Genomic DNA, 13,641 nt, shown 5'->3' on the forward strand with positions numbered 1-13,641 from the left:
ACACTGGCATGACATAGGTAAGTGGCCTCCTGCCCCTCCCACGGTAACATCTCTGTTGTGGTCAGCCAAGTGACCAGACGACAGGTCCTCCAGATAGATTAAGCTCCATCAGGTAAGTTCCCAGTCCCTCATACCATGGAGACAGAAGAGGTCTTGCGACAGGGACCGCTGCAGTGCAATAAGGATTCTAAAGGCCAAACTCAGGTCTGCCAAGTTCAAGGTTGACCAAGTTCCCACGTCACTGTTCCCCTTCCTGCTGGAGTACAACCTGGAGGACAGCCCTCCTGCCTCAGCACTGCGGAGTCAGGCACCAGTGAGGGGACACAAAGAGCAACATGGAAACACATCCCAGCAAAACCAGCAACCATTGCTGTCTTTGATGCAAGCCACCACCAAGGACACCAGCACAGCTGAGCTGAGCACCCCAGGTAAGAAATTTGCATTTCTACCAGCTCTTTGCAGTCATTTGCCTCAGCTTTATTCAGACAATCAGTTATTTTTATATATATATATATATATTTATAGTATTCTTAGCTATTCTTCCTGTTAAAGAGGAACTGCAGCAGAGTTGCTGTTTTCCTCACTATCCTATCACATGTAAACACAGCCTAAAAATGTCTCTCTCTCCTCACCAAAAGACTGATTATTTTTTCTTCCAGCTCTATTTCCTCTTTCACAAGCATCAGAGGAATGGGTTCAGTTTTGTGGTTTATTTGTTTGTGGGGTGGTTGGTTTGGGTTTTTCAGACTAGAGAACTTACATGGCAATTTTAGTCCTCTAGACTAAATTGGGGTTTCTGGACAAATACATGAAAACTCATTCAAAAGTTTAAAAACCTCTAACCCTAGTTCTCTTAACATGTATATATGGATTTTTTTCACCCTTTACTTATTTATTCCTAGTTGTAGGAAGAAAGTTGGTAAGAAAATAAGCAAAATGAAGGATTTCTATGGAGCAACTATGAGAAAATAGCTGTTGGGAAGCTGTATTTTTATGGGCATCCCTTTGCAGCTCTTACAGCTTCATTGGTGTCACACGTGTCCAAGCAGGGGAGAGATATCCAAGTAGAAGAGCTGCCTTTGTCTATAATAAAAGCACTGAGGAAGGCAACACAGTCCTGCTTTGCAGGTCTCGTGTGAACTGTTACCAACAGACAGGCAAGTACAAATCATTTAAATTTCACTTCCTGAAGCCTATTAATAGCACATCTATCAGAAGGGAGCACTGCACTCCTCACATGTAACAGGCAGCTTCTTTCTCTGTGGCTCTCCAAAGAACATCTCTGGTCCATGCCACTGGGAACTAACGGGAACACAGCAGCACTGTAATGAGTGCTGACTGCAAACTTAATAGATCCAGGGAGCAAAGTGCCCTGCTGGAATGACCTGTCAGCCTGGCTCTTCCTGCAGGCTTATTAGCTTGGGTGCACCATTGCATAGATGTGGTTTTCCTGCTCCTGGACCCAGCTGGCCCATGCAAGCTGCCTGGGGCTCCTCTGCATTGCTCTCTTCTCTGCTTTGCTCTCAGAGTGGCGGAGCCACCGATGGGAAGCATGCCCCGAGGCACTCCCTGCAGACTTGCTTCAGCTTTCTACTGTAAATTAATTGTGCTGCTATTTGCAAGCTGAACAGGAGATCTTTGAGCCTCTGCACACAGCTGGGAAAAAGAAATTCTTCCAGGCAGCCATGGAATGGGGGAATGGCTGGGTGAGCAACTGCAAGGCATGATGAGAACCTGGGAAGACAGATCCCATTCACGCAGAGCGTGGATTTGGCTGCCAGTTCCTGTTATTAACACAGCTAACCAGAAACAGTAAAGATGCAAGCTTTCTTTTGCTAGACCTCACTGGGAAGTTGTCCAAGTGCAGATGATATGGGGCAGACCCATAGCAAATGCAGCTTTATTGCAAGGAAGAAAGGCAAGAAGGGCTGGCCTCAGCATGGGGGGCACAGGTACTTGGAAAAACCACGTCAAAGGGGGATGAGATAGAAAGAACATGCACCCAGGTCCCTCTGACAACTACAGCACTTGGCAGGCAAGCTCAGTCCCTGCTTTGATCATTTCCCACACTGCTACAAGTGTTGTACACACTCCGTGCTACGACCACTGCAGCAAGCTGCAGCAGCCAGGACTGCCCCACTCGCTCATGACAGGCACTGAAGCTGCTACAGACAGGCAGTAGTGCTGGCGGGAAAGAGCCCTACCTTGTCATGGATGAGGCCGTGGTAGAGGATGCTGTGCATATCTCTGCAGAGCCGTTCCAAGCCGCCATACTTGGACCAGACATTCGGGTTGCTCGTGGACACCAAACCTTCCACTGTGGTCTTCAAGTTGCCTAGCAGCTTCCAGTGCTCCTTCCTGCAGAGGAACACAGCAAGTTGCATCAGATAATACAGCAAGAGGAGCTTCACCACAGGACCATGGTATTGCACTCTCTCAAGAAGACCCTGGTCAGGCTGAAACCTTCTGTGGTCCAGAAGCTAGCAGTGGTGAGCTAAAGGACTTAACAACTCCCTGTGGTCTCTCATGCATGGTTTGTGGACAAGAGGCTATACCATAATGATTCTTGTGATGACTGGCAGCCAACATCAATGTGGTCTCAGGAGACAGCCAGAACAAAGACTGATGGCTCCTGCAACACACCACTTGCTTAGTACAGGCCAACAACACAGAGGACAGCTTTCCAGCCAGCCTCTTGCTTCACTCACATGCTCTGTCACAGACTGTTTAGAGCAGCAGCCCATCAGGAGTACAGCAGCTGTAAGGCAATGGCTTGATGTTCACCACATCTAGCAGACACTGGCCGTGCTGCACCTGCATTTAGAGAGTGGCACTCCCCAAGCTACGTGCACTGCATCGAGCACTCCAGCACCATCAGGATGCAGAGGTGCTCCACTCCAAGGTCGGTAACTCTTCATCTGCATCTCCATCTGTACAGCTGCTCTCTGGCCTCCAAGCTGCTGTAGGCACAAGTTGACTGTCTTGCAAAAGTGTTCATCGTGTTCTGGACAGAGATTAGCAAACAGCAAACTGCACATGTATGCTAGAGCTTGCACAGCATTTCTCATTGATATCATCCCCCTCAGCTACCCTGCATACAGCAAGAAATCACCATAATCCACCATAAAGCAGGAGTGATGGTGCAGGGAGGCAACATCATTTGCCTATGCAAAAGCAACTTTGGGGAAATAAGCTTTGGATGACTGAGGTCCCCACTCACGCTGCTTGACAGCAATGCCAGAGGAACAACAGCTTTCAGAAAAATGTGTTCAGATAGGAGCCACTGTCTCAGAAGCAACAGGAACATTGCAAGGCATATTTGGGTGTGTATCTGCCAAAAAAAATGCCTCTGCAGGGTTTGCAATAAAAGCACCCAAGGTGACAGCTTAGAATGAAAGTCCAGCCTTTCAACTGGCAAGAAACAAGCCAGTGTTTCAGCTCTTAATCCCTCCACAGCTGAAAACAAGCTGGATTTCCAAAGAAAAAGGAAAATATATTTAAAATAAATAACATTATTTAAAGCTGCTCTCATTTTCTTCCCTTGTGGATGAAAGTGGGCTGCACACTTCTGTAGCACAAAGGACACTAAAAAGTAACGTAACCCTGATATTTCAAAACCAAGCTTTTCCTGCCAATATTCTCTTTCTGAGATTTGTTCACTATTGCCAAACTGATTAAGCGAACAAGCAGATCATCACATATTGGCTCTACTTCAAGCTCTCCATTCACTCCCTGGTCTCCCCAGGGAAATCTCACCACTTTCAGTGCCCACCTAAGCTTAAACCAAATAGAAGCTAACCCATCCCACAGCAAAGCCTGTCACCCTGACAGCACAGGAGCTCTAAACCAGAGCTGCAATGCATATGGAAGTATGTATATTTTGGTGATGTACTTAGACTAATAAGCACCGTCATAGCTTTATCTCAGGAGAGACTGAAGAAGAAAGTACGGATCTAAATCAAAGGCAGTTTCCTGAAGGAGATCCGGCTTGGGGACATACAGAAAAGTGATCCAGCTCTTCTGAATTTATGGGCTTTCCCCATCACCACCCTGAGGGATGCAGATGCTCTTTGACTAGGGATCGGTGATGCTGCTCTGAGTGTCCACAGATGCCCAGAGCAGCACTGTCAGTCCCCAGTCAAACAGTATCTGCAGCCGCTGAGCTCAAAACTTCACCAGCTCCTCCCCAAGCTATTTCTAACACTCAGAGTTAGGAAATGCAAGTGAAAGCTCAGTCACGCCGTTGATCTTCCAAGTCAGCAAGTCAGGGAAACTCCCTCCTGTGTCATTTTGTGCTATAAAAAGCAGGTGATGCACACAAGGATACAGGGGCAGGACATGCATAGCTGTGCCTTTCCAAATGAACTGTCTCATTAAGGGAGTCATGCATCTCCCCAAAGGTAGGGAATGAGGATCCAACACATTGGACTCACAGCTCCCTTCTAGCACAGGGAAACTAAGATTAAGCAATCCTCAATCAAAATAACTTCAAAATGTTAAACTATTGAACTCAGAAGCACACAGGGAACGAGCAGCACAATAAAAGCACCTTTGCAGATTTGATGCAGAAGCTACCAAAAGTGAACTAAATCCCTGTAAGAGAGTAAGGATCCCATGTGACTTGTTGGGCCAAAGCAGTTCACAAGTTGGACACACAAGACCTACCGATACCCAAACCCCAGCTGTTTCTGGGCTGGGCCATGGTGCATGCTGAAAAGCATAGAGTGACACAAGGCTGAAGAAACGAAGAGCCATACAGTTGGCTGCAGGTGACAGGGAAATTAAGAGAGTGCGGCTAATCACATTTCAGCTTTGACTGGCCTTATGGGTTAGAACAGAACTAGCTGCAGGGTTTGCTTCCCTCCCATTGACAGAGCCTGAGCCTGGCCTGCCAGGAGGGATGGAGAAAGTCCCAGCTGCCCTCAAGTTCCCCATTTCAGCAGGTGTTCAGAGCAATATTAAGAAGTCTGCTTGTTTTTTCCTGAATAAAGTGATTTCTCCTTTGCTAGTGATAAGGAAAGCCTGACATGGGGTAAGGCAAATTCATATCACATCATGAAAATAAATACCCTGACTTACAGGAAGGGCAAAGTGAGCAACACACCCCAGGGAGGTCACAGTACATGAGCAGAGCTTCCCCTGCAAGAACCACACATGCTTCTGCTCTCTGGCTCCAGCAGAGTCTTGTTCCCCCAGCCAGAAGGGCTGCAGGTGTTTGCAGGGGCCATCACTGGCGGAACACTGGCAAGACCTCAGCCGCATTCCTCTCCTTAAAGACAATTTCTGATCTGGCCTCCAATTTTAACCCCCAGCTCCGTAAACTTGGCACAGAGTCTCCTTGCTTTGCCACCACAAACTCTATCCTCAGGTACAGCAACATCAACCCACCGCCAGGAATTGTCCCAAATATAACGGAACTTTTTGCACTAGAGAGATAAAGACAGAATCCAGCCCTGGAGCACCAAACAGCTTAAAGCTACTGCTGACAACAACAGGGGAATACTGCTGGCTCTCCCAAGGCTTTCTGAGCCCCTCCATGCCAGCAAGGGTGGAAATTTCTCTTGGTTCAAGTCAGCGAAGGTGACTCACAGCAGAGGCAAGGAGCCATGCTGCTGAATCAGGTGAACTTCTTCATTTAAAATAAAACCAAACCCTAGTTACTTTCCAAAACAGAATCGCACAGGTAGCTAGTATTGAAAATAAAAATTAAAAAAAAAAAAAAAAAAAAAAGAGCAGCAGCTCATTTTTCTTGCAAACAACATCTGCTGTGTGTCTCCCTGTGCTCTGGGGGAGCCATCTAGCAATGGCTGCTTGAACTCTGTCCTCTACCTGGAGGAGCCTCTCAGTCCTCCTCAGCATTCTAAAGAGTTTTGGCTGAGGTTGTGGAGGGACTTTTGCCACATCTCCAAGGACGTTCCTATGCTGGCTGCTGGTTCCTCCTGTAGATTCTGAAGGCACTGTGCAACCCGCCACTGTGCACAGCCAGCTCCCGCCTCACCACCCCAGGGTCTCCCAGACAACCAGCAGCCCCTTCCCTGGGCTCCCCCGCCTGCTCCTCCAGCAGACTCAGCACTGCTGGGAAAAAGGATTAAAAGAAAGGCAGGCTTCGTGCAATTCATCTGCAGCCACGTGGAGTGGCTGACAAGGCAGTGGAAGCCAGAAGAGCTCTGCCAGCCCGGCAGATCAGCCCTGCAGTGCCCGGGTGGGAAGAGTTGAGCAGGCCAGCTGGGAAAACAGAATGCAGGGTAGCTTGCACCGGTACTAAAAGCTTGCACCAGTATAAAACCGGGGGCACAACCACAGAAGGCTCCCCCAGCAAACACAGCCCAGAGCTGCAGCTTGTTGGAGCTCTCTTGCTCTGCACTAGCAAAGGATGAGGAAAGAAATGAGGGATTAAAGTGTTCTTTTTAGCCTTTCCCCAGCAGGGCAGATAGTTTTACCTGCTCATCCTGGCGAAGCCTGCCACAAGCAGATGATCACAACCTGTGGACCCAGGACACTGTCCATCAAGTTTCAATCTGTGCAGGACCTGCACACAGCAGTCACAGGCGGGGCAGACCCCTATGGCAGCCCACCTCCTTGGGACCAGCCGCTCACCTTCCTCCATCGCTCCCAGCACGGATTCCCTTTAGGGGCCCTGTCCTCTGGCCCTGCCATCCCTGGGGGCCTTGCTGGTGCCAGAGCCAAAGGCAGTAGCTCTTGGCTAACGTGCCCAGCTGACCAATAGCCCCTCTGCTCCCCTGGGACTGCTGTGCCCTCCACACCACCCCCACCCCCAAGGTATGCGAGCCCTGCTCTCTGCCCAGCACGAGGAGAGCGCTAACGCTCCTGCCATGCCTTGATGGGCATCACCTCGCAGCCCCTGCTCCCCGGTGCATTTTGGACCTGCTGCTTAGGAGGAGAGACAGCAAAACCCAGCACGAGATCCTCATTTTCCTCTCCTGCACCCACAGAAGGATGGACTTCAGCAGCATAACTTCTGCTTCTGTGTTTCCCATGATACATGGGAAGATGCATCCACTGGCCTCTATCCTATCACCATCAGTCACAGCCACAACCTAGCTGAAATTGCACCTCACCAGGAATTAAAATGCTAAACCATCTGCACAGAGGACAATGAGGCTGTGCAAGGCCCATGCCAGGATCCTCCCCAGCGCATCAGTGACAGCCAGGAGAACAAGCAGGTCCCCTTCGTGTGCCAGCATGCCCCTGCCCCTACAGGAGTGCTGGGGGTGGCACCACGTCAGGCCTATTAGTCACACGACGGTCAGGACTCACACTTGCAAAGGCAAGAAAATGCACAAGGGTGATTCTGGAGAGAAAAAGAAGTGAATGCAGTCAATTCCTTTTATCTTTCTGAACCTGCTGGGTCTAAAGCACTAGCTAAAGAGGGAGAATAGCTCAAACTGTGTAAATCAAAAGGCACCCCAAACCTCCACTACAGCTTTAAAAGCACCGGTAGCATTTTCCTGGCTGATGTTGCTAGCAGGAATAGATGCTAGCTGAGCCCCTCAGATAAGGAAGGTTTCTCTCCCCTATCAAGTTTCAGCTGCTCCCTCCACCCCAGCCGACACTCCCGTTTCCATCCAACAGCCACCCTGCGCTTGTGAGTACCAGGGCAAAACTGAAGCACAAAGCAAAGGCTGAAGACATCCAAAAACCTGAAGTAAATAGGACTCGTCACCAAAACAGCTCCAGAGAACAACCTCTGCTGCTTTTACAAATGCTAACGAGAAAACCCATGCCTCAAGCACAGAGGAAGACCACGCAAGGTGAAGCCACCGCAGCACGGCCATTCCCACCGCCAGCAGTGTGCAAGCGCAGGACCTCGCCTTCAGAAAGGAAGAGCAGCTTTACCGAAGATTTCCCTCCAGCACCCAAAGGTGTGACACGATGGGCAGCAGCAAGCTGCAGAGCCACCGCAGCGCCAGCGCGGCCGTCAGGGCAGGATGGTTCCACCCGTGAGCACAAGGCGTGCGAAGCAGCGCCCGGCCCGCCGCCGCCTCGGCCACGGCTCATCCCCACCATGGCGGGGACAGAGCACCGGGGACAGAGGGCACATGCCCGTGGCCAGCACCGCCCCTCCAGCGGCCGGGACACCGGCCCGGGGCCGGGAGCAGCAGGATGCTCCAAGAGTCCCGCTCGCTGCGTGCTGCCTCCCCACGCGGGACCACAGCGGGGGCTGCTGGGGCGCCCCGCAGGCGCAGCCCCCCGCCCGGCACGGGGGGTTTGCATCTTCCCAGCCCACCCCCTGGTACCCCGCACCTGCCGGGCGCGCGCACGCCCTCCCGCACGCGCCCACGCAGCGCAAGAGCTCCCCAGGGACCCGCCGGACACCCCCGCGCATCCCCGCGCCGAGCGCGCACCAGCGCTGCCGCCACCCGTGCGCCCCCGCCGTGCCCCAGATACCGCACGCACCCCCGCACCCCGCGCGTGCTCCCCGTGCGCGCGCCAGGCCCTGCCCCCACGCGCGGCTCGCCCCCCGCGCACAGGTGCTGCCGCCCGCCCCGGCACAGACACGCGCGCCGCGTCACGCCTCCCGCTCGTGCCCACGACAGGCCCCCGTCCCCGTTACACTCACCCCTCCCCGGCGTGTCCTGTCCCCACCGGGGGGTGTCGCAGCCCCTCGCACGTGCCGTGCCGCCCCCCCCGCGCCCCCGCCCCCGCGCGTCACGCCATGCCCCCACGCGCGGCCCCACCTGCTCTCCGCGCGCCCCTCACGGGGCCCGGCCTCCATCCCGGGCGCGCGCGCGCGCGGCCCCGCCGCCGCCGCCGCCGCCGCAGCCACCGCCCGCCGCCGTCACGTGGGGGTGAGCGCTCGCCCCGCCCCGCCGCCGCGAACTGCACCTCCCGGCGTGCACCGCGGCTGCCCGGCACCCTCCGCGCGGCGGGAGGCCTGCAGCTCCCGGCAGGCACTGCGCGGGGCCGCGCGCTTGCCGCTTGCCAGCCGCCTGCCGAGCGCGGGAACGCCGTGAGGCAGCGCCCCGTGGGACTGGGTGAGGGGGCGGTACCGGGCCTGGGGACCGGCGCCGCAGCGGCCTCCTGCCGCCGGCCCTCAGCCCCGCCGGCGGGCACACGGGGTCTTCGCCGGCTGCAGGCCTCCCCCGGGCTGCCGTCGGCCCTCTCGGTGTTAGCAGGGGGCTTCAGCTTCGCCACAGTGTAAAACCACAGTGATTGCTGAGATGGGCGCTTACCAAGCCCCTCACCGCAGGGGATGTGAAAATTGTGGTGGCAGGAAAAGAAACAACCAAACAACGCGTCCCTGGCACTGCACGTACCAGCAGACACATGCAAACGGAAAGAGGTTTCCATTATGTCACCCACGGTAAAGAGGATGTGAAAAATACTGCAGAATTACACATCCCTCCTGCTAAAAAGCAGTGAAATGAAACTCGAAAAAGGAAAAAGTGATGCTGCTGCCATCAGACTGTGAACAGTCAATGACAAATTATTATAGGGAACAAAACCCAGATATGCTTCCAGTTGTTTGATGCCTCAGAAACCAAAGGTAGTTGCACAGTGGAGACTGCCCATAACCGTTCATCTTAATGACACACACGCTGCTTGCTGATGCTGCATGCATGAAGACACACCCCTGGGCCTGACACTTTCTATGCACGTTGTTTTACCAGGACAGTTTTACAGCAGCATTTGGGGGGAACAGGGTTCTGTACTGCTGTTCTTAAAGCAATAATAACAACAAAATGTTTTTCAGAAGGCAATTAGACTAGGACTCCCCATACATAGTAACTGTATACAAGTGTGGAACAACTTCCAGTGTGGTTGTCAGTCAGGCAGAAATTTTCTTACATTGAACCTACTGCGCTGACTGCATGGGTTGGAAACACTGGCTGTACGTGGCATATGTAAGCCGTCTGACTACACATTAATTCTCGCAGTAAAAATACTGGAGAAGGTAAAGCCATCAAGACTACTGTGATTATCATTATACAATCACATCTGGTGGTATGGCGCATGTAGATGAAGCTGATGATCTAATTTAGCTCCTAAATCAGGAATTATAAGATTCTTCTAGTTCCATAAGTCAGAAATAGCCTGGATGTTGCTTAACAGTAATTTAAAAAAATTTCTTCAGAAAAATCTCTTCTTTTCCCCTGCTTCATTATGTTGTTTTGTATATGTTACTTATAGACACTGTTTACTTAACTACATCAATGCCCTTGTCAATTCAGAGAGCATATAAAAAATCATTCCATCAAAAAAAAGCCTTATCACACAGAGCCTATAGCCACACACAGATGTGTTAGCTTCTGGGACTGCACTAGAACTAAATTTAGGAGATAATCCTCCAGTGTAAAATCTGAGGAGTACCAACAGAGGTCAACAATTGCAAGTGTATGAAAGCAGTATGTATCCTCTTGCTGAACAGTAGCAGAATTTGGAATCTCGCAGACCTGATTGCTGTTTGGGGAAGATTTGGGTGACATAAAGTCAGTTATCAACTCCATGTAATTTCTTTACTCGTTAAAATACCTCACAGAGAAGGCAGAATTGGAAGTTATTGGTAGATGTCAGACAATTTCATTTTAGGAATGAGAAGCTATTTTTAATAGAAGGGAGTGCCTGTACCCCTAGGGAAGCAGAGACCTCCTTTGGAAGATGCACTGGAACAGCTCACCTGTTTCTGGGATCAATGCCGGTGTGATATTCCACAGCTCACAACATATAGCTTGTATGACATGGTCCTCTCTGGTTTCTAAGTGCATTTAGTACCTGATTCTTTGGGTGTGGTTTCTGCTGGGTAATTTTAACAGCTCCTCCTAGGAATTTCACCTAGGATGTTCGGCAGGTAACATCTAGTCTGCAATTCATCCCCAATGCACCGTAACAACAGGGGCTACTGGGCAGCCAAACCGTGAGGTCTCATTTTTTTGAGGAGACAACTGGTGCTCAGGAAGTCTAGGAAAGGCCCAGGAAAGAACCAGCCGCCAGAATTACTACAGCTTGTGGACAACTGTAGACACACTGTCTTCCTACAGTGGATACAAACTCTGCAGGGCTGTAGTCATACCCTACTTTATACAGTTGAAGTACTAGTTCTTTGTAACTGTCAATGCCACATGGAAGCTTTGTCACTTGGCTAGATGCTGACACAATCCTGAGAGCCAGACAAAAAACCAGGAGTTGATGTTTGCATGGTTGCCTTTAAGATCCCCATGGCATTTCAGCCATTTTGAAGACAGAGTAAAAATACTCCTCAGGATCAGAACTTTTGTCTGGTTTTCTGTTGTGCTGAGCAGCAGACAGCTGGCGTCCTGTTTGGATAACAAATACAAGCTGATTTCCACCTGTCATGAGGGCAGGCAGCATCTGTCACCTTTCCAGTTAGAAGATTTGTTTTAGGTAAACAGAGCATTTGTTTATCAGTGTGACACAGTCACCAGATGGAGCTGCACCCTATAGCATCACAAGAAATTGATTTAATATTTTTTTAAAAATACATCTTTTGATACCTCTGTTATTTGTATTTACTGGTAATCTGGCAATAGCATCTTTACTTTAAAAATGTAGCCTGACTTTTAAGAACCTCAAGTCCTACTTGTCATCAGTCACTTGTCATCAAATCCCACTTGTCATCAAATCCCACTTGTCATCTGGAGGAAAATGTGTAAATTACCAGAACTGTGGCTTCAAGACTCCATGTCTTACTTATGCTACATATGGAGAACACAGAGAAGAAAACACGGTGGAACTCTCAGCCTCCAGCAACGTACCCATGAGCTTCTCTTACTTGAAGGGAAAACCATTAGCTGAAGATGTCCTATGACAGTAACAGAGCCTTTCTCTTCTAGAAGAGAACATCGAGAAGACCATCCAGAAGCATGTTACTGGTGTTATTTTAAAAGGGAAGAGATGCATAAAGACTGTCAATGGAGACAACAAGGCCTTGTCAACAGTCTGTAGTACAGGACAGAGCAGAGGCCAGAAAGCCTCAACTCCCTCCTCTCATTCTTAGCTTCCATGATAATACTCCCAGAAAAAAACTCCAACTCTGCAGTTAAGGGGCAAAGCCCTGTATGGTATTTCAGTGCAGGTGCCCCCCCAGCACAGGATGACAGAACTGTTGCCGTGAGTTACGCATGCGAGGAGTTGGTTGTGCGTTGGGTACTTAGGATATCGCATCTGCCACAGAGTATTTATTTTAGCAAATGAGCATATGGAATATGTGGGCAGTTAATGAAATGTGGGAGTGTTCCTACTGCAAGGAGTTGTGTGTAAGGTCATGCATATGGAAATATTTATTCCTGCCCAAGGGTGTTCACAACATATTCCCTGGAGTCTCAGTACACAGCTCCCGCTCTCTGGAGGGGGTCAGCCAAACCCTAAACCAAGCTATACTTCGGTTATGTTGCAATGCCTACTGAAAGCCAAGGGTGACAGAAGTCAACTTTTGAATGGCAGCCTCAGCACAGCTCCCAGAGAAAAGTCAGGGAGCTGTGGACAGTAATGCCACTGACACATCAGGAGTGGGGAAAATTGCTACAGATTTTCCTTTCAGCATTTGCTGCTTGGTTTCTGAAGGAAGTCCAGCCTCTGCAATCATGTTGTTTGGCCATCTGCTCCTTCCTTTACTATCTCTGGAATTCAGTGACCAACTTCAGCCAACTCTGAGCAAGATGTAGAGACCTCAAAGGTAATTACCATCTCTTAAATAAAGTGCCAAATTAAGTGCCACTGTGTAAGAAAGAGGTAGATCCCAGCCCTGTTGCAACTCCTTTAGCAGCAGCTAGCTGACCATGAGGTATGTGTGCACCGCTGACCCGCCAACCATACGCACAGCTCCAAGGAACGCAAATATACGGGGGAAGGATGTGGGGGGGACAGACTTCAATAGGTTCCTTGTTCAAAGAACAAGTTGTTAATAATTTCTCTTCTGAATTTCTGAATCATGTGATTCTGACCAAAAACTGGAGATGACAATTCTGAAAAGAACCCAAAGAAGACAAAATGTCAGTAGTCATACTGTTCTGTTTTTAAGTAGTAATTTTAAACTTTATGTGGTATTTTGAAGTAGGAACCTGGTTTGAACCCTGATGATTGACGTTTGGGCACAATTCTAGAAACCAGGATAGCTTGGTGTTCCTGTTCACAGAACAGGCTATTTCTCTTAACCGCACTGGGGTCCCAGGACAACGCACCCGGCGTTCAGCTCGACCCTGCACCACTTCAGCGCTCCACCGGCCCTGCAGCAGCGCCGCCCCGCCCCCTGCACCAGCAGCCGCGCTTCCCAGGCCCCTGGCACCCCAGGCCGCTGGGGCAGGGGGCCCTCGTCCCCCGGGGACGCCCGCTGTCCCCAGGGAAGCCCTCCCGCAGGCGGCCTCCGGGCGGCCGGGCCGCCAGGACCCAGCCGGTTACCTGGGCGCCCCGCCACTGCAGCCCGCCGGGTTCGGGGCCGCCCCCCGGCCCAGGCTGTGAGGGGAGCGGGCAGGACTGACCCCGGGCAGCCGCTGGCTCCTAAGGCGACGCAGGGGCACAGGGCCGCGACTCCCCCCTCCCCGACCCCTCCCGGCCCGCTGTACCTGCTCCTCCCGGCCGACAGGGGGCGGCGCGCCAGGCCCCGAGCGGGCGGGGATGGAAGAGGGGAAGCGGCGCCGCTCGGCGCAGGCGCCCGCCGCCGGG

At 51.4% G+C, this 13,641-nt stretch overlaps 1 protein-coding gene across 7 annotated transcripts in view; it reads right to left on the reverse strand.

Moving 5' to 3' along the window:
- The window catches only part of RUBCN (rubicon autophagy regulator), a 32,433-nt gene extending 18,795 nt beyond the window's left edge, over positions 1–13,638 (reverse strand). For 2 of the 7 annotated variants that reach the window (XM_037406330.1, XM_037406326.1), the window contains exons 1-2: positions 13,542–13,638; positions 2,205–2,358 (exon numbers count right to left, since the gene is read on the reverse strand). In XM_037406330.1, the coding sequence (XP_037262227.1) occupies positions 2,205–2,243 (39 nt within the window). In that variant the 5' untranslated portion in view covers positions 2,244–2,358; positions 13,542–13,638. Of the gene's footprint in view, positions 1–2,204; positions 2,359–8,581; positions 8,652–8,699; positions 8,797–13,541 lie in introns of those variants that run through there. The other 5 variants (XM_037406327.1, XM_037406328.1, XM_037406329.1 and 2 more) reach the window with 4 other exon arrangements.
- Positions 13,639–13,641: the final 3 nt, after the last annotated feature.

Source organism: Falco rusticolus, chromosome 13 (assembly GCF_015220075.1).
Source record: "Falco rusticolus isolate bFalRus1 chromosome 13, bFalRus1.pri, whole genome shotgun sequence".
In the NCBI taxonomy this organism is placed as follows: domain Eukaryota; kingdom Metazoa; phylum Chordata; class Aves; order Falconiformes; family Falconidae; genus Falco; species Falco rusticolus.